General features: G+C 43.0%; 1 protein-coding gene across 4 annotated transcripts in view; it reads left to right on the top strand.

The window, feature by feature from the left end:
- Positions 1-27,690, top strand: part of P4HA2 (prolyl 4-hydroxylase subunit alpha 2) — a 70,460-nt gene that overhangs the window by 16,902 nt on the left and 25,868 nt on the right. For 3 of the 4 annotated variants that reach the window (XM_042449929.1, XM_042449930.1, XM_042449933.1), the window contains exons 2-5: positions 9,258-9,357; positions 11,518-11,614; positions 20,654-20,805; positions 25,113-25,250. In XM_042449929.1, the coding sequence (XP_042305863.1) occupies positions 9,276-9,357; positions 11,518-11,614; positions 20,654-20,805; positions 25,113-25,250 (469 nt within the window). In that variant the 5' untranslated portion in view covers positions 9,258-9,275. The remainder of the gene's footprint in view (positions 1-9,257; positions 9,358-11,517; positions 11,615-20,653; positions 20,806-25,112; positions 25,251-27,690) is intronic. The other variant, XM_042449932.1, reaches the window with a different exon arrangement.

Below are 27,690 nucleotides of genomic sequence, written 5' to 3'. Positions count from 1 at the left end.
TACTCTTGGTCAGTAAAAAGACAGATTGAGGAACAGGAATTCAGCCTGTGTTAGATGGAGTTACATGTCCCCTTAAGAACAAGTTTGCAGTTTGAGGGTACTCCTGGATCCAGCTCTGAGCCTGGAGGCCCAGGTTTTAGTGGTGACCAAGAGTGTATCTGCATAGTTAAAGCTAGTGAGCTAACTGCTCCTATTCCTGGAGAAGCCAGTTCTGGCCACATGCCCTGGTTACATCCCATTTGAATTACTATAAGGAGCTCACATATGGCTGTCTTTGAAAAGTTCTCAGAAACTTCAGTTGGTACAAACAGCTGCAGCCAGATTTCTAAGTGGAGTTGGCTACAGGGAGCAGATGACTCTCTTGTTGCAACAGCTCCAGTGGCTGCCGGTCCATTTCCAGGCACAATTCCTATATGGCTTGGGTTCAGATTATTTGTAGGGCTGTATCTCGCTTTACAGGGATGCAGTGGCTTAGTGGTTAAGACACCAATTCTGACGATTGTAAGATTGGAAGTTTGGCGGTTCGAGGCCCGAGTGCTGCATGATGGGGTGAGCTCCTATCACTAGTCCCAGCTTCTGCCAACCTAGCAGTTTGAAAGCATGCAAATGCAAGTAGATACAGTAGATAGGTACCACTTTGATGGAAAGGTAACAGCGTTTGGTGCAGTCATGCTGGCCACATGACCACCTGAGTTGTCGTTGGTCAATGCTGGCTCTTCGGCTTAGTAATGGAGATGAACACCACCCTCTACAGTCTGTTACAACTAGATATTCATGTCAAAGGAGTACCTTTACCTTTTTATCTCCCTCTATTATTTTTACCTCCCTCTATGGGCCCATTAGAGTTCTGAGGTCATCTGGAGAGGCCCTTCTTTCTGTCCAATCATGTCAGGCATGTTTGGTGGAAACAAGGAATAGAACTTAATTGGTGGCTGCTCCCAAGCTGGGTCCACATGGGCCAGAATAATTCCAGAGAAGCCTGAAGTACAGTGTGCTCATGTCATACGCAGCTTTCAGCATATGCTGAAAGCCGCACGGGGGGAAGGGGTGGTGCGTCCCATAGGGAACAATGGAGTGCACACCCATGGCTTGTGCACACCGCCACACCACTACATGCATGAACCCCATTCATTTAAGTGGGGCTCGAGCATAGGTGGAATTCGCTTTATGCGGGGGAGTCTGGAATGGATCCCCTACGTAAAGAAAGGGTGCACTGTACAATATTCTTGTCCGGGAGCTGCCCCAGCTTTCACCTGTTACCTGGCCGTTTGTTGCAACACCAGCAGCTGTTTGCACATGTGTCCCACTGCACCTCTTGTCACCACTTCAGTGATTTGCTCACTCTGGGGCCAGAACAAAGTGCCCAGCATTTAACACGTGGCAGGTTGCCTCATTCTGACCTCAGAATGAGAGATTTGCATCAATGATGCCAACGCCAGATGGCACAGTGGGATACATTGTTAACAGCTACCCAGCATCTCAGTGGAGGATGTCCAAATCTTCAAAAAGCAGAAAATAACACTTTACAAAATGGTTTAAGGAAGATATATGGCAGGTTCAGTGCTGAACTGGCTGAATATTATCTGGACACAGTTTGCCCTAGAACCCAGGGTTGTGCCCTGTGTTGCCCAGACTCCCCATCGAAAGGATGAAGGGAGGATTTTTTTTTTTTTTTTGGCTTATGCGGACATCCCCCAACCCATCTTTGGAACTCTGTCCCTAGGGAGGTTAGGATGACTTTCTCCTTGATTAATTTCTTTTGGCAATTGAAAACATTGTGCCACCAGACTTTTAACAACTGAATGAGATAAGTTTTTAACGATTTGCTGTGCTGTGTTATGGTTTGTATGATTTTAATTAACTTTAATGTTTTTAAATTTTAATGTTTTAACTTCATACAGTCAGCTTTCCATATCCATGGAATCAACCATCCATGGCTTGAAAATATTCTTCCATTGTCTTTCACTATGGGCCTGAACAGACAGGCCAAAATAAAGCTGCTTTGGGTCACTTTGGAGGTATGCTGTTTAAATGATGTATGCGTCCTAAGAGGTCAGAAGCTGCGCCAAAGCCATGCTCCAGTCCTAAGGACTGCAGCGCAGATTTGTCACAGCTTCTGGCCTCTTGCGATGTGTGTCATTTAAACAGCATACATCCAGTGTGACCTGAAGCAGCTTTATTTTGGCCTGTCTGTTCAGGCCCCAAGTTGGCTAAAAGTGAGAGAAACTGAAATCTAGAAATTACTGGAAGGCCACATGAAAAGAGGACATTTCAGAGGATACAGTGAGCCTGTATCTGGATTTTCCACAAGGCTTTGTTCCCCCTCCCTCTCATGCATGCAGATTAATTTTTGCTTTGGGGAAAAAATAAGACACTTCTCTGTCTTTGTAATTCATGACACTTGCTACTTTTGAGCACAATGCCTCACAACAAAGACTCTGGGAACCTTAGTCCTCTTCTTTTGGATCAGTGCTTTTGGTGGTGGCCACATAAAGAAGAAAAGCCCCAGCCTTTCTTGGCTTTGTTTTGTTAGACACAGATAGAAGCATAGCTCTATTTGAGGGACTAATGTCTGAATAAAGGCCAGGTCTAAATAAGCAGGGTGATACATTTGCAACTGAGAATCAGGAGGTTGTCTTGCAGAACATAATCTCCCTAGAAACTTCACTGAGTCATGAACAAGCCAGACAGTTTTACAGCTGGCAAAAATAATGCTCAAATCATTATACCACTGTGGCTCAGTTCATGTTAGTGCTATTCATGTTAGTGTTTTGTTCTTTTAAAACTTAATTTTGTTTAAAGTTGAATAGCTGTGGAAAGAAGGTATAGACACACACAGTTTCTTTGTTCTTCCAAACAAAACCCAACTTTTGTATTTAGTGAGTAGTTTCTGACTATTGATGTTCATAATTCTGTGTACGATGGCAAAGCTGTGAAAGATTCAGACCACTGGGTGAAGTAAATAATGTTCTTTGACTTGGCAGATTCTTAGAAATGAGGGAGTATGTGAGGAGGGAAGTGGGTTGCTGTTTTATCCAAAAAATTCAGTCACTTAGCCAAACTGTTTGTAATGTTCCAGGAAACAAGAACAAGCGCTTCAGATAGACAGACACGGTTTAATATATCCAAATATATGAACCTCCGGAATTCTGCTGGCGTGTTCCCTGGTGCTGCTATATCGTTTATTGTGGTTTTACTCTTGGCAGACCTCTCTATGGCACTTGTCACTCAGCTTTACAAAATTCTCATGTTACCTGAGAATTACTTTATGAGTGGAATCGTTTTTTATTATTGCACTCATTTATTTTATTTTATTTTGTGTTAAAGGAGCTCGAATTACATGGCACCAAGCAAGTAATACAGGATGATATCATTTAGGAAGACGACTTTTTATGTACTAGCAAAAAGTCCATGATTATGATAGGAAGAAATGTCTGTGGATCTATGGATTACTGCCAGCATAGATGGGGAAAGGAGAGAAGAGGAGGAAGTGCACAGCAGTGGTTAAGCCTTTTGGCATACAGACTGGGACTGACAGCTCTCCTTGTTTATACAATGGGCACCTGGAATCCTGGGCAGAGGAGAGGCAGTGCATTCCAGACCACTCCCCAGGGACTTGGCCAGCCCTCTCTCAGATCTCTTCCAAGCTGGGTGCCTCAGAATATGTTTCCCTTAGGGCGAAAAAAAGGTCTCCCTAAGCATGTATAAAGTGCTTTCACTCTTGAAGAAAATGGTTCCTCTTTACCTATGATCAGCCAGTGCTCAAATTGCCTAACAGCACATCTGCACAGGCCAAATACAAGGGCCTTCCCCTGTTCCCACAGCAGAGAGACCGCATGATGCATGGTCCAAAGCCTGGTTCTAGTGTGAACAGCATGACAGCCAGCCTGTTCAGCACCACAACTGGGTTTTATCCCCTTTACCCTAGATTTAATAAAGTCCTGGTTTGTTCTGGATCTTCCCAGAAGATCCAGAACTCTCCGTTCTGACAGGTTGACTGCATGCATGTCCCACTGAGTCACCTGGTGTGTCCTTGTGATGGTCACTGGACAACTTGTTCAGAATGAAGTGACCCGTACTGGCAGTGGGTGCGCCAGGTGGATCAGTAGGACATGTGCGGTCAGCTGCTTGGCATCATACAGGTGGGTTTTGCAATGGTGGAGGGGCAGGGCAGCTCCAGGGCAAGGATACTCTGGGCTGCCCTGCACTGTTATAAACATTGCCCAAGATAACAACATCAACAACAAATGGTGTCTCCACATTAAAAAGAAGTTGGAATAATTTCATGCATCTACTGAACAGTAATTAACATTCCGGGAGAAAAAAAACCCAAAGTTGAACACTCCCTGGCCTTACTAGTTAGAAGCAGAGGAGCCTTACAATAGGCTGGCCCTACCATTAGGTAGAATGAGGCAAAGGAGCACAATGCAATGGCAGAGTGCTACAGGACACTTCTATGTGTACCATGGCTGCCCTGCTTTCCCTGTAAGATAGCTTCTGGAGGGTGGTAAACACATTGTCTTTGAACTATGACTTAGCTGCTAGCTTTTATATATAGAAGGAGTGGGGCATCGTATTGTTCTTTGTGTCAGGCAGCAAAATCTCTCGGGCTGGCTCTGAGTAGGAGAGAAGGGTCTTTAAAAGAGAGTTTCAGAGGGATGCAAAACTGGTTGTCAATGCCAGATGTTAATGGGATGCGGGAATAAAACACCTCTTAGCCTGGATAGCAAATAGCCAGTTAGGAGATCTTTCTCTCTTGTTGATAGTGCAACAGTGTGCCTAATACAATGGTATTCATGTGTGCGTGTGTGGTAGGGTCTGGTGAGGTCTCATTCTTATGTACATTCTATGAATTACTTTAAAGAAGCAGCTACTGCTTTCTTTAGTCAACAGTAAGTGCAGATGACCCAGTTCAAGTCGTACCACCACCCATAGTAAGTGCAAGCCGTAAGCCATAGAAGAGGGGCTTTGTTTGTGTTCTTGATTTGGAGTATGCTGTGTGCTGAATGTTATAATTAATAGAACATAAATTTGTTTGGTAATGTACATTAAACATGTTGGGGCTTTGATCCAGACAGAGAATGAGAACAGGGGAATATGGTGATGACATCCAACTCTGCTTTTCCTTTCCACCTAAATCTGAGGAAGTTGCTATACTGTAGTTCTAAACCTGTGTCTAGTGTCAGCAATGGGCTGGATGAGAATGAATAAATTGAAGTTTAATCCAGGCAAGACAGAGCAGTTCATCATCAGGTGAAAAGTAGACCAGAGAATAGGGATTCACCCTTTGCTGGATGGCATTACACTACCCTGAAAATTCAGGCTTGCAGTTTGAATGTATTTCTGGATTCAGTCATCAAACTGGAAGAATGCCCAATTGCCGATTAGCCTGGAGGGAGCTTCGGGGGGGGGGGAAGGGTCAATAGCATGGGGAAAAGGCTTGTACACCAAGGACAATATCACACTACACTGTAATAGTGCTATTATTCCACTAACTGCTATGGTTACCTGCTGTGGAATCTTGGGATTTGTAGTTTAGAGTACAGCATTCAGAATTCTCAGCCAGAGAGCTCTTGGGCCTCATTAAACTATACACCCCATAGCAGTTAAAGTGGAATGATACCGCTATAACAGTGTACAGTAGTATTATATTTCCCTAAATGTACCTTTTCCTACACTTAGTAAGTACACAGAGTAGAAACATACAATCCCTTTGCAGTGGCTTCCTGGTGGCTTGGGGGTGTGTTGTTTAGACTATACATGTCCCCAAGCCAGCAGGAAGCAGCCGTGGAGCCGCCCACCCAACCACACAGTGTGGCATTCATGTGGTGCACACCACAGAAGCACTACAAAGCAGTGGTGGAAAAGCCGGCTTTTTGCCGGCTCAAAAAGGAGTGGCTTTCTGCCTCTTCTTTTTGTGCTACCAAAAAGCTGGATCAGGGCTATGGCGTCCGGTTGATGTGGCTCCGATCTGATGATCAAAGGGGCAGCATCAAACAGCCCCTTCAGAGCTGTCTGTTTTGGCCCTTAGTAAGGAGGGCTGACTGATCATGCTGTCACCTACCTTGTTTACATCTCACTTTGGTTTACTCTAACAGATTCTACAGGGGGATGACTTAAATGTTGAAAAGCTTTAGCTCAGGGGTAGGCAACCTGCGGCCCGCGGGCCGGATGTGGCCCAGCGAGGCCTTGGGACCGGCCCCAGCCTGGTCCTGCTGCCGATTGCCGCCGGGGCCTTTGGCGTCTTGCGCAAGGGTGGGGTAATTGTCTATAGAAGCCTCAGAAACATGCATTTATCTTAACATTTTTTTAAAAATCAGCAAATTTTTTCGCGTGTCCTCCATTTTTTATTTAAAAAGTGCCCTCCATTTGAAAATTTTGTCCTACATTTGTCCCGGTTTATTTATTTATTTAATTTTTTTAAAAAAAAATTTAATTATTTATTTTTTGGCTTCGGCCCCCCAGTTGTCTGAGGGACAGCAACCCGGCCCCCGGCTCAAAAGGGTTGCCTACCCCTGCTTTAGCTGGTCCACAATTGCCCAGAGTCAGTAACAAGGCCCATATAGCTTCTTAGTTACAGTAATTTCCTAGGCTGCCAGTTTATTGCTAGACACATTCAGATGTTGGTCATGCCCTATAAAACCCTATACAACATGGGTCCAGGCTACCTGAAGAACTGCATTCTCCCATATGAACTGGCCCAGGTTCTGAGATCTACAAGATAAGCCCTGAATAAGTCCCAAACTCCAAAGATTCTTGTTGGCTCAGGATTCTTCTTGTCAGGGTTTTCTAACCCTCAGGAAACATGTTTTCAACCAGTTTGGAAATATTTTCAAGTATTATTGACAGTTCTACAAGAAACAGTGCCAGTAAACCATTTAATATTAGTGTTAGTTTTCTTCTGCAATATATAGCTATTTATTTAATAATAATAATAATAATAATAATAAAATTTATTTCTATACCGCTTTTCCATATTGATCAAAGCGGTGAACAACAAAGAGTACAAAATACAATAATCCAAAAAACATCACAATATATACATAACATTAAAAATGAACAATAAAGATTCAATCACAGTTAAAAACCATAAGACCATATCACAGCCAGCTGAGTTGAAATCAATGATGCAAGATACAGATCAGGGGGGAGACCACAAATATCAAGGCACATGGGGGAAAGCTTGATGGAAAAGAAAGGTCTTAAGTCTCTTTTTAAAGAGATCCAGGGAGGTGATGGAGCGGAGCTCATTGGGAAGAATGTTCCAAATTTGTGAGACTGAGATGGAAAAGGCCCTTTGCGAGGTCGACACATATCTCGCAGTTGGAACCCTCAACAAATTCTTCCTGGCTGACATGAGTGTGCGGAGCGGATTATATGGGGAGAGGCGGTCCTCCAAGTAACCTGGGCCCAAGCCATTTAGGGCTTCATAGGTAATTACCAACACCTTGTATTGCGCCCAGAAGCGAATAGGCAGCCAATGGAGATCTTGTAAGATGGGTGTTATATGGTCAGCTCTAGAACAGCCGGCGACCAATCTTGCAGCCATATTCTGCACTAATTGAAGCTTCCGGGTTTGGTACAAAGGTTGCCCCATGTAGAGTGCATTACAGAAATCCAATCGAGAGGTTACCAGAGCATGTACCACCATTTCAAGGTCCCCCTGGCCCAGATAGGGTCGCAGCTGGCATATCAGCCGAAGCTGATAACAGACGCTTCTGGCCATCTCATCCACTTGAGATGTCAATTGGAGCAACGAGTCCAGAAGCACTCCCAAGCTGCGAACTGAGTCCTTCAGGGGGAGCGTGACCCCATTCAGGACAGGTGGAGAAATTACACTACCTGAGCCCGGGGAGCCTATCACTAGTACTTCCGTTTTCTCTGGATTCAGACTGAGTTTGTTTTCCCTCATCCAGCCCATTACCGACTCCAAGCAGGCATTTAGAGGAGAGAAGCCATCCCTAGTCACTGCATCAGTCGGAGACACAGAGAAGCATATTTGAGTGTCATCGGCATATTGATAACACCACGCCCCGTATCTCCGGATGATCTCTCCCAGTGGTTTCATGTAAATGGTAAATAGCATGGGGGACAAAATAGCTCCTTGAGGGACACCAGATGTAAGTTCCCTCTTATCAGAGCAAACGTCCCCCAGCTGCACCATCTGGAATCTGCCCGAGAGGTAGGAATGGAACCACTGAAGCACAGTGCCCCCGATACCCAACTCCCCCAGGCGTTCCAGAAGGATACCATGGTCGATGGTATCGAAAGCCGCTGAGATGTCCAAAAGCACTAACAGGGACACGCTACCCCTGTCCATGCCTTGACGGAGATCATCGACTAAGGCGACCATGGCAGTCTCAACTCCATAGCCCGCTCGGAAGCCAGTTTGAAATGGGTCTGGAAAATCCGTTTCATCCAAGATCGTTTGAAGCTGGAAGGCAACTGCTCTCCCGATCACCTTCCCCAAAAAATTACTCTTTTGACTTACACTTTTTAAAAATAAATAGAGCTTTAATATGATAGCTTGTTTGTATTCTATATTTTTTTAAAAATATATATTTTTAGCTTATCTTATTGTAACCACCGATGGTTCCATGTTGGGAAAAAGATGGGATATAGAATAAATAATATAATAAGTGGTACAGTGACACATAAATGTATAAAATCAAACCTTTGATGTATGTTCCTTAAATATCAAGCAATTGTTGCTTTGACTAGAAAGAAATATCTCTAAAAGTGCAGAAATTAATATTTAGAGCAGACAGCATTCCAATTCAATAATGTATCTGGATTATGCCATAAGAGGTTTCTCTTTTTGGATGAAAATTTTAATTGGTTAAAATGTTTGATGTTTGAAAAGCAGTATGAAATTTTTCTACAGGTAGAGGAGATTAAGGGGCAAAACAGCCCTTGAGAGAGCCGGATTGGGGCTGCAGCAACCACATGCCATAGCCCCAATCCAGCCAGCTTCCGCCCAAAATAGGAGCAGAAAAGATCTACTCCTATTTCAGGTGGAAAAAGGCTGCCCTTTACACTGTGGCAGTGGCTTTTTGGCGTTTCTGCAGCGTGGTGCCAAAACTCTGTGAAGCTGGCACATGTGTGGTCAGCCATGCAGCTTCCTGGCAGCGTGGGGGCATTGTCAGCGTGTGGCGTCTAAAAACTGCGCTAAGCTGGCACAAAGGGGCAGTCTGCTTCACCCCATAGTCTTCCTTCAGGCTTCATAAGTTTAATTTTCTTCCCTTGATATCTTGCAGATATTCCATTGATTCAAGATGACGCCATGGATTACGCCATTACTATTAACTTGCCTTATCTGCATGGGACCGACGCAAGCAGAATTTTTCACTTCTATAGGTATGGAAAAATAGAGGCAAGAGATTAGAATGAAGTAACATGAGACCAGAAATCTCCCATCCTTCCATATGTAGGTACAGACACTAGATCCCATCTGATCTTGGAAGCTAAGTAGGGTTAGCCCTGGTTAGTACAGTACTTGGATGGGAGGCAGTCAATGAATACCAAGTACTGTAGGCTATATTGAAGAGAAAGCAACTTTCAAAAATACCTATATGTATTCCTTCCCTAAGAAAACCCTATGAAATTCATAGGGTCACCATAAGTTGACAGGTGACTTGAAGGCTCATACATATCCTCACAGCATAAGTTTCAAAAGAGTTAAAATTCCACTGCCCCAAACCCATGTAACTGCATTAAAGAGTGATATAAAGGGATGGGAGGTCTCTGGTGTCTCATTCAGTTTGGTTCTAAAACTTCACAAGTTTTTGTTGACTTGAATTGCTCTTAATTTTTAGTCCTTCTGCCAGTGCATATTTTCACTGTACTGTGAATTCCTTTAAAAGCTGTGATTTCATCTTTGGTGCACCTCCACCAATAGCACCTGTAAAACATTTCACACTGTTGCTGTAGTCATTGTTGCTGTGACCTGATGGCCAGCCTTCTGGTGATGTGCCTGTCTATTCTTAACTAGACTGGTCATTTTATAGCACACACACAGTCTGCACTTGAAATCTTTTTCAAAGTCTTACCTAGTGGACAGAGGCTGCCAGAATTTGCATTCCACTGACATAACCTTTGAGTGAGCCCAGGGCCACCTCCACACTGCAATAAAGAGGCAGATTAGGTCTTTATGGAGACATAATAACAGGACAGAGAGTAACACACACACACACTTTCCCTTCACAAGTGATATGGCACAGTTTTTTTTAATAAAAAAAAAATCTCCCCATATAAACAAAGATGTAATGGAAAGCTAGCATAGGTAGTGTTCCTCCACAAAAATAGAGAAGCAGCTTATATCTCATGAAGATGTACAAAATCTAGCTACTATTACCTTCTTCATTCCTTTCTTGCACAGTGCAACGTGGAATATTTGGTAAGACAGATTTTCCATTTTGGCTGTACAGGTGAAGAGCCTGACAAGTTCCCTACTGTAGTATCGGACTGCTTCTGTATAATTTTAATCAATTCATTAACCAATGTAGAATTGATATACAGACTAACTCAAATTCAAGAGGGGGAAGGATAAAACATATTCTTTATGACATCGGTGCACCTGTTATGTCTATGGCATTTTCAGACTTCAGTTCTAAATCATTTTCAGTTTCAAACAAACTATCCCAACCATGAAACCTATTAAAAGGTAGCCATGTTGGTCATATAGCAAAGTACAATAACATCCAAAATCCACAAAATAGTGATACCTTTATTGGACTTCCCAAAATGCACAAAATATAGATCCATGCAAGTAATAGTTCTATGCAATTATTCTTAGCAAACTGGGGTGGTTTTTTTAAAACCTTCCAATCTAAAAGTATCATTCTGCAAACTTTTCTGTCTAGCATGACAGATTTGCAAGGGCAGAAGTGTGATTTCGAAGGCTTTCTTGGCTGGCATCCATATTTTTTGTGGGTTTTTTCAGGCTATGTGGCCATGTTCTAAAAGAGTTTATTTCTGATGTTTCACCAGCATCTGTGGCTGACATCTTCAGAGAATGTTGGCATGGAAGAGAGTGGGGTATATATATACTGTGTGACTCTGTGTAGGGAGGAATGATTTCCATGTTAATCTGTGTATTGATCTGTTGTTGCATGGCAAGGCCTCAGGGTGAGAGGATATGCAAAGAGGATTAGTGTCTGTTGAATTAGTGATCATTGTCTGCTGGGAAAACCCCTAATCCTGGGTGGTTTTTTTCACTTGCATTTTGCTGGGTCTTGATTTTAGTGTTTTTCAGGACTGCTAGCCAAACTTTGCTAACTTTAAGGGTTTCTTCGTTCCTGTTGAAGTTGTCTTGGTGTCTGTGGATTTCAGTGTCAGAATGCACAGGAAAGCCATTGAAATCCACAAACACCAAGACAACCTCAATAGGAAAGAAGAAAGGAACCCTTAAAATGCAAACTTCTGAGATAAGCTAGGAGCTCATTCCTTCTGTACATGAAAGGAGAAAGGGGACCGAAGGAAGGAAGACAATAATATTTTTACTTTCTTCTATTGAAGGCCAGATGACAGACCTGATCTATGCAGAAAAAGACTTGGTACAATCATTAAAAGCTTATATTCAAGAAGAAGAATCTAAGCTGGCCAAAATTAAAAGGTAAAAGAAGATAACCCTATTTATTTCCATTTTAATGTAGTACATCTGTTGTATCCTGTCACTCGATCTGATCATACCTGTTTTCATTTTGAATAAAGCAAAAGGTGTACATGCTTACTGGGTATTATGCATGTAGAGTTTACCTGGCATGTCCCACTGAAGTCAGTGGATGTTATTATTTGTTGTTTGCCCTGGAAAACAATGGTTATCTCAATACATGGTGCAGCTATATGGGCCAAATAAAATGGTCTCACCTAGTTCTCACAGCAAGGTATCCAAACAACATACTGGACAATTGAGGCCTTTTCATCATTTTAGGGCTTTAATACAGGGGAGGGGGGAGTGGGGATTTATCCCAGTTTTGATCTGAAGATCTGGATATTCACATGTGCATGTGGACTGAGCTCTGTAGTTACTTGGTTGTGGGGCCAGGGGAAGGGATTCAGAAATACTGTATGTACATTCACATACATTGGGGGGGGTGTGCTGAAGCAGCCACAGCCATGTGGCTGCACATACTGCAATTTATCAAGACCAGGATGAGTTCAAAAGGACATCTGTACAGAGCAGACATGCCCATGGTAGCTGCGGATCAGGGTAACCCAAAGGTAAACTGGATTTTCCTATCAGTTTAGATGCATCCCCAGGTTATCACAGTTTGTGTAGAAGGACCACTAATGTACAAAGAAGGTTTTGTGTCAGTGTATTACATGTTCCTTCTGGATTTATGTCCCCATGCATTGTTTAAATTCCTTTCTCTGTTTACTTGCCTGTCATACATACCCTAGGATAGCAAAGGTTAAAATCCTCTGTAACTTGTCTCATTCTTCCAGTACTTAGTTCCAGCAAAAAATGAGTTGGGAATGTATGCGTTAATTCTTTCTAGTTTCTTTTTTCTGTCTCTGGACTGCCAGGGTTTTAAGATTTTTTATTTTATTTTATTTTATTTTATTTTAATTAATTTTAATTAAATTTTGCCATACAGAAAAAGCAAATTTGTTCCTGAATACATAGTTACAATGACGTATATTGACTATACAATTCAAGTTTCCAAATAACAACGCTTTAATTTCAGCAAATGTTCTACTTCCTAGCTTTAAATTCCCCTCTTATGAAGTTTCCTTAATTATATATGTATTCTTGCTTAGATTTATATACACTCAATTAATTGGAGATTCCCCATTGTTATCAACAATTCCCATGGTGTATTTATAAGTTTTTCTCCAACATTATTTAGTACCAAAATATTGCAACCCTAGCTAATATAAACGTTCAAAGAAAAGTGAACTGGTCATTCAAAAAATTAACCTTGTTTCCACATCGATGTTATTTTTGAAGAGTTTCTAATGAATATCCATTATGAGAAGGCTTCGACCAGACTGTCCTCCAATTTCCACCTTTTTTTCAAAAAGGACACCACTTTTTTCCATTCCAACTGTGTCCTCTCATTTTTACTTCCCCTCTTTAAACTACAGGAAATCAAGTCCAGTTGTCTAATATCATTTAACTTAATAAGCCATTCCTCTAATTGTATTACATTAGTGTCTTTCCAGTGATTTGCAATAATCAGTCTGGCTGCGGTTATCATATACAGTATAGTTTTCCAATATTTACATTCATCATTATTTTTAATAAAATAAGTCATGTTCAACAAATATAGTTCTGGTCTTTTTTTATATCCAATATTAAAGATTTGTTGAATTATACTATGGATCTCGTCCCAGAAGGGTTTCACCTTTGCGCAGCCCCGCCACATATGCATCATTGTCCCTTTGTCTTCCTGGCATCTCCAACAATTATCAGATTTTAATTTACCCATTTTTTTTAATCTCGCAGGAGTATAGTACCATCTGTTACTGACTTTGATAAAATTTTCTTTATAATTCATATATTGGGTGAAGGCATTAGTACGACTCCAAGCCCTTTCCCAGGCTTCTAAAGGAATTTCTTTACCCATATCTTTTGCCCAATCTATCATATATTGTTTGATTGGCTCCTGTTCAAAATCTCTTTCCCGCAATAAAGTATAGTATTTAGAGATTATTTTGTCCATATTATCCATAAGCAGTTTATCAGTTTCTAGTAATTGGGTTTCTATACCATTAGATTTCAGGTCTTGAAAAAATCTATTTTTGATTTGATAATAAGTGAACCAATTGATTCTATTTCCTTCTTCAGCCAGTTGCTCTCTAGATTTTAAGATTTTTTAAAAGAAAAGAAAAACACAACAGTATTTCTATTCTTATTTTAATTTCTTTATCATATCTGAAGGAATTTCCTATATTTTCCTTCTTTCTTTTTTTCTCAATAATTAGAACATTACTCACATATTGAGTATATTATCTTGAATGTTTATCCTATAGTTCAAATAAGCTGGAACCACAAATGGGAGAGCAGTTCAGTGCTCAAGCAAAACTTGAGAATGTTTGGCTGAAATAAGTGTTGAATCCAGTCTTCCCTGATCTGTAGCCCTCCAGATGTCTAAGACAGAGGTGGCTAGGGGATTTGGGGAGGTGTAGCCTAATACATATGATGGGCACTAGGTTGGAGAAAGTGACTTAAACTTTATGAGATAAATCATTTCTCATCACCATATACCAACTCTTTCCTCCCAGCATGTTGTCTTGCCCTTGTTCATGTTCAAACCAGTGGCCTATAATTGCAAATTGGAAATTTTCTGTCTGAATCACAGGCTGGCTCTTTGTTAAAAATGAATCTCTTCTGGGTGTGGAAGAGATATGTTGTGAATGTTGACTTCTGCTCCTACCTCCTCACTAGTTATTATAGCTCATACGCTTTCATCATTACCTAGATCCTTTCCACAGATCTCAATTGTAGCTGGCATTTGTCCATTTTTGCTGTCTTTGTCCCTCCCCTTGTTTGTGGAGGTTCTTCTTTTATCCTGCTATTCCAAGATCTGTCCTTTTCTTTCCTTTTAGTCAAAGAACCCTACATGGCCAGAAGAAAAGCTATGGAGATGGTTTGACATGCCACCAGCATGTCAATGTTTTATTATTGCTTTTGTTTGGTCCAGAATATGCCCAAAGGATATTACACCAAAGAGGCTTGTCACTTTCTGTTTTTAACAAGGCCTCTCCTGGGATAAAAATTTGCCAAAATACACCCACATAGGGCATCTAAGGGCATTTTTTATTTTTATTTTTGGAGAGAAGGCGGGGTAAAGCCCACCTATAAGTTCTTTTGTGGGCTAACTGTAGCCTTGTGACTCCTGACAGTTGCTTACCCCTGTCCTGAAACCTGGATGTCATACACTGGCAGTTTTCCATTTAGAAATCACAAGTTTCAGAAAGGTTCAGAAAACTTTATTTAGAAACTAAAGATGTTCATAGCATAAACAATATTGTCAGAGCTGAAGCAGTTTCAGTTACAGAGTATATACAGAACAATACTCTTCAGTTGTAGAGTATTGCACATAACAATTCAAACAGTTTCAGGGACTCACACTCCATTTGTCTTTCAACCCAAACAATCCTGTTCCCAAGACTGCCCCTCCTTTCCATCCCATACCAAGCATTCCCATCAACTTGACCCTGACTGTTCAAAGCGCATTTTTGTCTTCCCTCACATCTATTCATTAGCCAGCTTTCCAAAAGATAAACTATCTCTTTGTTCAGCATCACCACTAATACTTCTTATCCCATCATCCAGTATTATTAAACATATACAAAATATATGGTTAACAAACATGGTAGGACCTCAGATCCTGACACTAGGGTGGACAAATGTCAGGCTAGTGGGACACTCCTGATTTTTTTTTAAAAAAACTAGAGCCCTGAGGTTCATCTCTTACAGCCTAATGCAAAATACTTGGCACTTGGACCTATGCTAAGAGTTAAGGCACAGAGTATTTCTGGGCACATGACCAGCAGTGTGTGTTCAGTACCCTTTCCTTTCCTTTTCCTTTAACAGGAAAAGTCACTACTTATGTATTTCTCTAAGTGTTCTTCCTTAACGATGCAATTTAGCAAGAAGTTGCCTTTTCAGTTGTTGCTGTTCTTACACATTTAGTGTCGAAAATGTTTGCCAATGAACTAGTGATCTACATTAGATCCTTATTTACTGTTACAGTTGTGCCTCGGGTTTCGAATTAATTCGTAACGTGGCGTTTGTAACCCGAAAGCCTTTTTGTAGCCGAATTGCCTGGGCTTGATGGGGAAGAAGGCGATTTTCCGTGCGGAAAAAGCCGAAAAAGCACAAAAGTTTTTGTTGTACCCGAAAAAAACATTGCGTAAGCCCGAAACAATATTCCTGATGGGGAGTTTTTTTCGTTAGCCCGAACATTTCTGTAACTGGGGTATTTCGTTATCCCGAGGTACCACTGATTTTCTGCATATAAGACTACTTTTTAACCCAGGAAATCTTCTCAAAAGTCGGGGGTCGTTTCTACTGAAACTTCTGAGCCAGACTGGAGAATCTGCGGTTGCCGCATATGTGGGGGGGACTCAAAAACGTCCGTAGCTACATCTCCGCTGTAAGCGGTGATCGTATGAAAGCAGCTACCGCTCTGATAGTCTTGGAGACAGGGAGGGATGGGCAGGCACGGAGAGCTGACCAATCCAAGCAGGTTTGTATACAACAAGGTTTCCTGCTAAGTACCTGCATGTCATAAGCATTTGAATTAAAATTACCATATTGAAATCAAATCTGATGGGGTTTTTTATTTTTATTTGGTGTGTGTTGGAAGAGGGGTAGTCTTATACGGTGAGTATATCCCAAACTCTATATTTTAACTGGAAAAGTTGGGGGTCGTCTTATACGCTGGAAAATACGGTACCTCATGCCCATCCCTGCCTTAGCTGCTGTGGATGCTGCAGTATTCAACCTCATCAGCTGCCAATATAGTACAATGGCTTAAAAATGCACTATGTTAATGAATAATAATTTACAATCTTAAGTAAATTATTACAGTGATTTGTAGCATGATTATTTACTTTGCAAATTTAAATGTTATATAACTAGTAAAATGCAAGAGGAATGCCTGTATGGTAAATCTACAGCACTATATAAATAAAGTTTAATAATATTAATAATAATATGATAAAGCACACCCCAAAAATGAAAGGAGGCACATTCACTTGTAATCAGGTATAAGGAAAGGGGGCTTTCATATTAATGCATCATCATCCATTCAGAGCTAGTAGATAGCTCTACTTTGCCTCCTCCCCGCCGGACCTTACCACCGCGAGCGTCGCGCTTTCTGCCGGGCGGCCTCCTCCCGGGGTGTCGGAGGTGCGCAGCAGCACACCGCCCCGGGAGTGCCGCCCACGGACTGAAGGGGCACCGCAGCGGGACTCTTTTTGTTGGCGTCCTGGCCTTGGCGTTTGGCGGCCAGTGAGTGGGGCCTTTAAGAGACAGCTGGAGGGAAGCCAGGGAGGAGCTCGCCGGTGAGAGGGGCGAGTATAAAGCCACGCAGTCGGACCTCCCTGACACGCCCCCCTTTGCCTCCTCCCCGCCGGACCTTACCACCGCCAGCGTCGCGCTTTCTGCCGGGCGGCCTCCTCCCGGGGTGTCGGAGGTGCGCAGTAGCGCACCGCCCCGGGAGTGCCGCCCACGGACTGAAGGGGCACCGTTGCGCAATTGCGCAACTGCGCAGGTCTTATCGGGCTAGGGAGGCTTTGGACTAGTCTGAGAGCAGAGGATGCCTGTGGTGGCTAACCTCTGCTTTTCCAGTAGCCATAGAGGGGTGGGGGGAGGATAGGGATGTGGGGGATGTCTGGGCCGGGGATAACATCATTGCGGGCGGAGCTCCAATTGAGGTAGTGTGGGGCAGGGGGAGGTATGGTGGTGGGAGAAGGGACTTGCATTCTAGGGGAAGGCGTGATCGATGCATCATATCTATCTCGCCTTCCTGTCCCCCTCCTAACCTAAAGGACCTGAGGGTCACTCCAACCGTGCCACAAACCCTGTCGCTGCTCCTGTGCAACGCCAGGTCTATTAACAACAAGACCCACATCCTCCACGATGTGTTGGAGGACAGTAAGTGTGACCTGGCTTGCATTACCGAGACCTGGCTTGGGCCTGAAGGGAACGCTGTGTGGGCTCAGGCCCTGCCTGCTGGGTTCTCGGTGAAGGACCAGCGCAGGTTAGGTGGGCGAGGGGTGTGTGTGTGGCCTTGATACATAGGAACACCGTGTCCCTCACCAGGAACCACATCCGACAGACCTCCTATATCGAGTGTATTTACCTGACCCTAAAGGCTAGGGACAGTCTAGGGATTCTGCTGGTTTATCGGCCACCCCGTGCATTAGCAGACTCCCTTAACGAGCTGACACAGCTGGTCGCTGAGCTGATGTTGGAGACGCCCAGGCTTCTTGTCCTGGGTGACTTCAACATCTCCCTCACGGCCAGTTATGTTTCATCCGGTGCGGCTCGGGAATTCATGGATACCATGGCGGCCATGGGCCTGTCCCAGCTGATACAGGGTCCTACGCACTGTGCGGGTAATACTCTCGATTTGGTCTTCTGTTCGGATGCGGAAAATCCGTGGGCGGAAATAGTTAATGTTTCCCCCTTGCCATGGACGGATCACTTCCTGGTAGAGGCGAAAATCAAGGTCTCTACCCAGATCCCCCCCGGGGGTGGTGGACCTGTTAGGATGGTCCACCCTCGAAGGCTGATGAAACCTGAGAGGTTCCAAGAAGCCTTAGAGGGGCTCACGGTTGGAAATGACGGCGATTCTGTTGATGCCCTCACCGGTATTTGGAATACCGGTCTCTCTAGGGCTATACACAGCATCGCTCCCAAGCGCCCTCTCAGGCCTGCTTCCAAGTGTAAGCCCTGGTATACGGAAGACCTCCGGGCAAGGAAGCGGGCACTGCGACGGCTAGAGTACCGTTGGCGGAAACACCTTTGCTTGGACGACAAGGCTCTCCTAGACCAACTGTTAAAGGACTACGGAGAGGCAATACGAGCAACAAAGAACTTGTCCTATGGTGCTCGTATTGCGTCCGCAGAGTCGCGTCCGGCAGAGTTGTTCAGGGTGGTTAGGGAGCTAACTCAGCTCCCTCCCGCCCTGAACCAGATCCTTGAACCAACTAAGGCCTGGTGTGACCTGTTTAACGACTTTTTTGCGGATAAAACCTCTCGCATAAGCGAAGGTCTGAACGCCGACATTTTAGCAGAACCTAGAGTAGAAGTGTCCAGAGCCTCCGTGGACTTTATTAAACTGGATCGGTTTGAGTCGGTGAGTACCGAGGATGTGGACAAGATCCTCGGAAGCGTTCGGAAGACAACCTGCTCTCTTGATCCCTGTCCCTCGTGGTTAGCGGCCTAGGGGGGACCGGCGGTAACATCATTGTTACGGCGGATAGTTAATACATCTCTGAGGGATGGGCTATTTCCATCACAATCGAAATTGGCCATTGTAAAACCTATCCTAAAAAAGCCCTCCCTCGACCCCCTGATACATAATAATTATCGGCCTGTTTCGCTGCTACCATTTTTGGGTAAGGTGATCGAGAGGGCGGTTGCAATCCAGCTTCAGGCGGTCTTGGATGAAACGGATTATCTGGACCCATTTCAAACTGGCTTCCGGGCGGGTTACGGGGTTGAGACGGCCATGGTCGCCTTGGTCGATGATCTCCGTCTGAGCATCGACAGGGGAGGCGTGTCCCTGTTGGTGCTCTTGGACATCTCAGCGGCTTTCGATACCATAGACCATGGTATCCTTCTGGGATGCCTGGCAGAGGTGGGAATCGGGGGCACTGCACTCCAGTGGTTCCGGTCCTACCTCTCTGGGAGGTCCCAGATGGTGCAGCTGGGAGACGTGTGCTCCGATGAGCGGACCCTTAAAACTGGGGTCCCTCAAGGAGCCATTCTGTCTCCCATGCTATTTAACATTTACATGAAACCGCTGGGAGAGATCATCCGGAGACATGGGGCGCGGGGTTATCAGTACGCTGATAACACCCAAATCATTTTCTCTATGTCTCCGACTGATGCAGTGACTGGGGATGGTGTCTCTCCTCTCGTGGCCTGCCTAGAGTCAGTAATGGGCTGGATGAGGGAAAACCGACTCAAGTTGAATCCAGAGAAAACGAAGGTACTAGCGATAGGTTCCCCTGGTCCAGGAATGGCGGTGGTTCCACCTGTCCTGAACGGGGTCACGCTCCCTGTGAAGGACTCTGTGCGCAGTCTGGGGGTGCTTCTTGACTCGTCGCTTCACCTGACTGCTCAGGTGAATGCGACGGTCAAGAGCACCTGTCATCAGCTTCGGCTTATTCGCCAGCTGCGCCCATACCTGGCCCAGAGGGACCTAGAAACTGTTGTACATGCTCTGGTAACTTCGAGACTGGACTTCTGCAATGTACTCTACATGGGGCAACCCTTATACCAAACTCGGAAGCTGCAAATGGTGCAGAACATGGCAGCCCAGCTGGTCACTGGCGTTTCCAGGACCAGCCATATAACACCGGTTTTGAAAGAGCTCCATTGGCTGCCCATTCGCTTCCGGGCTCAATATAAGGTGTTGGTGATTACCTATAAAGCCCTAAATGGCTTGGGCCCAGGATACCTAAAGGACCGCCTCTCCCCGTACATTCCGCCTCGCACCCTCAGAACGTCTGGGCAGCAATTACTGAAGGTGCCTGGGGCTAGATTATCCTCCACTACACGGAGGACATTTTCCACGGCTGCCCCAGCCCTTTGGAACACGCTGCCCACCGAGCTCCGCTCGACTACCACCCTGACCCAATTCAGGAAGGGCCTGAAAACCTTCCTGTTCCAACAGGCATTCCCCGACTAAAATCCTGTGGGCCTCCCTCCTCTTCCGTGGCCAAAAGGTTGGGCTAAGGGGCTTTTAATCTGTTATTTTTATTGATTGTTTTTGATTGTATGGTTTGCCTTGCTGTATTTGTATCTTTTTATATTGTTTATGGCACTACTGTTTTTAACCTATGCTGTAAGCCGCCCTGATCGTGGGAAGGAGCGGGATAAAAATAAAAATTTTATTATTTATTATTTAAAAATGCCTGAAAAACACAACTTTCTGCAGTTGAAACATATGCCCTTTTTTCTTAGTTGGGCAGAGATGATGGAATCTCTAACTATCAAATCCACTTCAGATCCAGAAGGCTATCTTGCACATCCTGTCAATGCCTATAAACTGGTGAAGCGCCTAAACACAGAATGGCTAAAACTAGAAAATCTAGTCCTTGAAGATGCAACCAAGGGTAAGAGCCTTAAGACAACCATTTTAAAGCAATTGCTCTCTTGTCAACAAACCTTCTCACTTTGTCAGCATTAGTTAAAAACTGTACCCACAGCTGTATGTAGGATACTGGTTATGATGGAGTGCTGCTGTGCAGCTAAGGAGATTATCACATTTACTTTTTTGCCCGATCCGGGAATCGGACAAGATTGGGCAGAACAGGGTAAAACAGGTGTTATCACTCACTAAATTGCTACTGCGCTGTCAGTCAACCACCATCCGTCCCCAAACCAACCGGTTTTATCTGTACTACCAAAATCGGTGGGATAAGCATGGCTTGGGGACAGGTTGTGGTCAGCTGGCAGTGCAGCAGCAATTTTGTGTGCAATAACACCAGTTTTCCCCCGTTGCAGCTTGATCCCATCCCGTGCCTGGATCGGGCAAAAAATATGTGTGCAATAATCTTCTAAGACTCACTCTTCCTAATTTCATATATATTTCCACTCTTCCTTTAAGGCAGGGTTAGGGAACATTTGGCCTCACAGATGTTTTGAATTACAGCTTCTGCAATCTCTGACCATTGACCATACTTCCTGGGATTTCTAGAAACTGAAGTCCAAAATGTTTAGAGGGCTAAAAATTCCACTTTACAAATTTTTAAGGATCTCAGGGACTAATTTGATGCTATGTGCACATATGTATATTAGAGTCCTGATGCCCCTTTTTGCATATAGAAGAGCATATGTGACCTTGGGCCTAGCCTTCCCCGTCACCATTTATGCACTCAAAATTGACTTCTGATACCCTTTTCTTTCTCCCTAAGTAAAACCTCAAAGGGGGTTCAGCTGAATAACTAGTGAGAATAACAGATAAAATGTGAGACAAAAGAGCACATTTACAGAGACTTGGGAAACACCTTGTACTTGTTCAACAGCACTGCACCTGTTGCTCTAGCCAGAGTGCAGCTGGATTAGGGAGCTGCATTGGCTGCCACTAGGTGTCATTTGGCCTTCAGTATGGCTTGGAACCTTAATTTTTCTCAGGGTCACTACTACCATTCGATAGAGTGAGTCGAATTGTTCAGGTAGCTGGTTTTTGGAATCAAAGGGTAGCACACTGCTAGTTATATATTTTGTTAGTTAAGTATTTTTACTGCTTGGCCTGGAGAGAGGTACCTGGAAGATTTCCCACCTAAACTGCCAAAATAACCTTGACCTAAGAAAAGCTGGAGGAATGCTATTTCCTATTCTACCTCAGGTAGCAAAATATCTTGGACTATCCCTGGTTACTTGTATGTTTTACCATGCTGGGGTTCATAACACTGAGAGCTTAATGCAAAGACGTTTCTTCCCTGTTCATGGCTGGCTCTACCATTAGGCAGAGTGTGGCAACTGCCTTTACACTGTAGAAATAATGCAGTTTGCTCCATCCTATAGAATCCTGGGATTTGTAGTTGTACAAGTTTTCTCCTCCTCTGCCAAATAGTGCTGATGCCACACAAAACTACAGATCCTAGGGTCCTTCGGTAGGATTAAGCCATAGCAGTTAAGGTGGTGTCAAATTGTGTTACTTCTACACTATAGATGCACCCTGTGTCCAGCATCATATGTTGGAGTATAGGGCAGTGGTGGAAGCTGGCGAGCAGAGTGTTGGATGACAGAGCAGCTTCTGTCTGCTGCCACATGTGGGATTTCAGCAGAAGCAGGTTCTCTCCCACAATTTACTGCTTCCAAATGAGAGGCCATTTCATACTACACAGTTATAGTGCTATAATTCTATTTTTCACAGCCATGGCCGCATCCTGCAGGATTCTGAATTTTGAAGAATGAAGTCTGGTCAAAGGCACTAGAGTTCTCTGACTGAGAATTCTAAGTACCCACCCTAAACTTAAACTACCAAGGTTCCATAGAATGTTGCTGTGACAGTTAAAGTGGTGCCAATCTGCTGTAATTATGTGCTTTGAAACCTCCCCCTCCCCCCCTGTTCATTGTTCCAAAATGCAATCTGGTTAGTAGCACATTAGAGTGCTAGAGTGAAATGTGGGATCTCCAGGTTCTACTAAGCCTTGAAACTCCTGAGCTTAAGATGGTTAGTCACTCTCTCTCTCTCAGCCTGACCTGCCTCACAGGATTTTTGTAAGGATACAGTGGAGAAGAAGAGATCAAGGTGGGCTCCCTTAAGTGCATTGTAGAAAAGATGAGATATAAAAGAAACTTTAAATAAATAAATAGAAATGTGATATATCTCTGCAAATCTATTTGTACACTATGCTTTTAGTTTTGTGGCACAATCTGACATATGTTGATTAAATTCTGCTGTCCAGATGTGAACTGCAAAGTTCCTAAACACTAGAGAAGGAAGAGCTTGCAATCACTGTTCTAAGATGTATGTTTTCTAGATTTTCATTTATGAATGCTCTGCATACAATGCCTGTTTGATTTTTTTTTTAAGAGCAGCTTTTTGATAAGACTACTTTTTTAAAAAAATGCCTGAGTATTAAGGAGGAAGTGCAGTTTCTGAGAAATCAACTTCAGATGGTTTTGGAAGGCATGTGTGTGCATGCACGCTTATGCTAAAAATGTAGCAGCTTTGAAGTATACATTTTCAGCCAAGACTTGTAGTATGTGCGGCAGCAGTTTGCCACGAGAAAATGGACTTTTAAAACTTACAGAGAGAAAGAGGAGATCACTTTTTTCACTGACAAAAACAATAACAACCTATACTGGAATCACAAGAAAAGATTTCACTTTACATTTAATGTTTTGTGTTTCCATTGCTTTTAAGATATTGGCTGTCTGTGAAGGAGTACTTGAACTGCAGCCAGACACATCCCAAAGTCTGCTATGAAATGGCTTGCTCTGTTCTTTGCCTTCCCTGGCTGACGGTGGGAGAACGATGGTGCACATTGTTTACTGGGTCACAGCAGTAGGCTTGTACTCAACAGAGTGGGAGTTGAAGCTTGGTACAAATGTCTTTCCTTTGTTTTTTTCCTCCCTGATCAGTGGAGGCATTAAAAAGCCTGTGCAGTCTGACCTCTTACAATCAATTTCATTTTAATGTCCAAAAGTGGCCTTGCTACTTAATATGTCCTTTCCTTTGTATTGCTGATAAATCAGCCATTGGCTCCCCTACAAATCCTACTGTTTCCCATTTTTGGGACCTCTCTGAGCCATTTCTAAAAAGTTATCCAGTGGGCCTGAATTTTCATCAACTGTTTTCATTCCATTCTGTGTGGAATTTTCTTGTCTACTGACTTCTGGAAACCATTGCTTCTGAAAGCCCTGTATGTGAGGGCTTTACATTTTTCTTAAGAGTGTTGGTATATGTAATGGTTGGTACTCCCTCTGTTGAATTTTACCAACTGAGTTGAAATACTGAAATGCAGTAGTTTTTTTTTTAATTTACTGGAGGATCAAAACAACATTTTAAAAAGGGACATCATTAAAATACACAGTTAAGGTGGAATCAGATGACCGGGCTTTTTCTATTGAAGAGTTACCACAAAGTGGGATCATTTGGAGTAATACTGCTTAATTGGCTTGCAGCGTTAGGGCAGGTATAGTGTTGAATCCATGGGTTTCTCACCATAGCCAAGACAAGCAACATGTTTTCAGCCTCCTTCCTTCCTTCCTTCCTTCCCTCCCTCCCTCCCTCCTTTGCTTCCATTCTCTGATTCACAGGCTTGGGCAAACCATAACTCCTTTACATCCAAACGGATATAATTCTGTATTTTGGGCAAACCATAGATTGACTTCAAACCAGAACTGGAAACAATAGTTTGAAATGGGTTTCCAGTTTTGGTTTGAGGGCAAACTACAGTTTCCCAGTTGAGATGTAAAGGCAAGCTGTGGTTCTCCAGGCCAGATAATACAGAAAAGAATCTAGGCATGTAAGGGAGGGGAGAAGAAGAAATCTGCAAACCTAAGGCTTAGACATAACCATCAATCCATGTTTTAGTTGCTCCACCCAAACTAGACTTGCTGTGTACTTGGGGCCAGTTTCTGTATGTGAGCCCCATCATGACATAGCTGGAAGAATTCTTTCCCCATGGCCTAAATGCATTTTTAATTTGTTCACTGATGCAGATATTCTCCCCTGGATGTCACTTGCATGTTTAGTTCATGGATTTTAAAAAAATCTTTGTGCAAAGAACATAACTTTAGAGAGCATGATGAGACCATTGTTTATGTTTAAATTCCAGCTATGTGAATGCAGCAAGGGATGTGCTGTAGAATAGACCAGATGGTCCCAATTGTAGATCAGTCTGGTGTTGATTATATGCATCTGAGGTGCATGGTGATAACTGTTTCCGTCTTTGTTCAAATAAAGGTTTTATTGCAAACCTCACGATTCAGCGTCAGTTCTTCCCAAATGAAGAAGATGAGACAGGAGCTGCCAAGGCATTAATGCGCTTGCAAGACACCTACAAGCTGGACCCTGAAACAATTTCAAGAGGAGAATTTCCAGGTGATGGTTGGAAACTACCTGACAGCTTCAGTAAACATGACAGTCATTTCTGAGTTCCCAGTTTAATGCCAAATAGCAACTGAGTGAGCCATGAAACCTTAAAATTGTTTCCTATGTTGTGGCTCCACTCCCCTGGTGGTCCCATGCTATTTTTTCTGTCTTTCCAGAGCTGTACTTAGCTGGGTTATCTTCATCAGATCTCAAGAAATCATACCCCAGACATTTCCAAAGCTAGATTTTGCCATACTTTTCCATACAAGGCTGAGTAGTGTGGGGAGGGGGGAGAGAGAGAGAGAGAACATGGTTCACTGGCTACTCAGATGGTTGCTTATCTACTGATGGTAGTAGAAAATAAAATATGATTTGGATGCTGATGGAGAAAATGACCATGTTTAAGTGTACATATGAGTTTACCTGAGTGCAAAAAGAGCTGAGTGTGGCTGAGCAATCTTTGTGCACTTAGCTGAGAATGAGGGAAGTTATATGTGTACATGTGCAAGTATAGCTCCGTTAATTAAGTAGATGTGTCCCTGGATATTTATTTATTTAACAGAAAATTTGGTACCAAGAGCAGGAATAACAGAGTATAGGAATAATTTCTTCTTCTTCTTCTTCTTCTTCTTCTTCTTCTTCTTCTTCTTGGCCTAAATACCCTAAAAGTGCCAGATCCTGTTTGATCTTAGAAGCTATGTAGGGTCAGCTTTGATTAATAATTGGATGGGAGACCAGCAATGAATACTAGATGTTGTAGGCTGTATTTCAGACAAAGAAATTGGCAAAACCACCTCTGGGTATTCCTTGCCTAATAAAACCTTATGAAATTCAGGGGGTCACCATAAGTTGATAGGCAACACATATGTATATACCTCTTTAATTTTTATTTAAAATTAACAATATGCAGAGGTGAAGTGAAACAACCAGGTTGGGTATGTTCTGCATAAGTAAATAAAAACATTTTGAATCTTCTGGAGACCACCTGAAATCTTCTAAAATCCATCCAGGGAAGATTGTTTCTTTTACCAGTCTCCATTTTTTTATGATTTCCATTTTGCTATTCAGACTTACAGAGCTATGCTTTTGCAGAATGTTAGAGAGAGCTGATGAGGCAGGCTTATCTCCCCCCCCCCCCTTGCACTTTTGTCTGTTTTACTATCCACACAGCTACAGTAGGATTGTATAGAGCAAGAACCCATTCTTTCCCAGTTCAAGTTAATTGTTTGTTAGAGAAACATTGCTTCAACACAACAGCACCGAAAATGTTCCTTCCTTCCTTTATCTTGCCAATGGAAATTTTCAGACCAGCACTACTATGAGGTAAGCGCTGCTCTGAGGTTTATTTACCAGGATTGACATACTGTATAAGATTGTCAGAGCAGCACAGAAGTGCTGGTAAAACATTGCTGGATCATTTAGGAAGCGTGGGTGTGTGAAAGCCTGCCGTGCTTCCTAAACATAAGGGATTGTCACTCCCCTCCAGTGTCCCTGAATCGTTCGGGGAGAGGCAAATTCCTATGAATGGCTCCTCCCTGAACGGTTCATATTCTAGTAAATAAACTTTTCAACTAGACAGAAGGCAAGAATGAAAAGGGGAGTTGGGAAGGAGTAAAAGACTGTGTAAATGGAGCTTCTTTTGTCAGATACTTTGTTATGGTAATTAAGGTGTGTCTGTATTGTGACTCTTGTCCCTCTGTTTTCCTCACCAAAAATCAAACAAAAAAACTGGCAACTGAAAAGACTGTGCATGCCTGGGCTGTTTGGTAATATCTATTGCATCATCACAAAGGTGCAGAAACAGGTCTGGAACTGTGTAAAGCTGAAACTATATATAAGGCTCATATTATGGAGTTTTCCATGATCTAGTTAGATTTGTAACAAAGATGCAAAATCAGATTGTTGGGATGAATTCTACTCACTAATACAAAGAATTGTTAGAGGGTTTTATTATTATTATTTCAAATAGCAAACTGATGCAATAATGCTGTACTAGAGAGCATTTTAAGGTCAACAAATAGTATTTCAGGCAGAACAAGTACTTGGCAAATTGGGTATTAATACTCCCATGAATGCTGGAAATTTTTTCAGCATGAAAACAACTCACACAAGCTTCATGTTGGATATGCTTGTTTTAATTTTTTTTAAAAGAAAATCCTGTCTTTATAGGCAAAACATCCACAATTTTTTTTTACATAACCTTCAGTACAATAAAATGTGAAGTGCTTTTTTTTAAAAAAAGCTAGAGTTTGGTTTTAAATTATGGCAATGAGGTTCAGTCTAGTTTTTTCCACACAGATTAGTTTCTGCTTTCGACTTTAAATGCCTGGAACCAAGGGTGTCTAAATATAATTTTAGTATTGTAGAATTAGGGCTTTGACCCCATAGTTCTCCAAAGAAGGATATGAAGAGGGATATTCATATTAAACTACTCCCCTGCCTTCCTGCA

The sequence above is a fragment of the Sceloporus undulatus genome, chromosome 2 (genome assembly GCF_019175285.1).
Source record: "Sceloporus undulatus isolate JIND9_A2432 ecotype Alabama chromosome 2, SceUnd_v1.1, whole genome shotgun sequence".
In the NCBI taxonomy this organism is placed as follows: domain Eukaryota; kingdom Metazoa; phylum Chordata; class Lepidosauria; order Squamata; family Phrynosomatidae; genus Sceloporus; species Sceloporus undulatus.
This window is presented reverse-complemented; position numbering and strand designations above follow the sequence as displayed.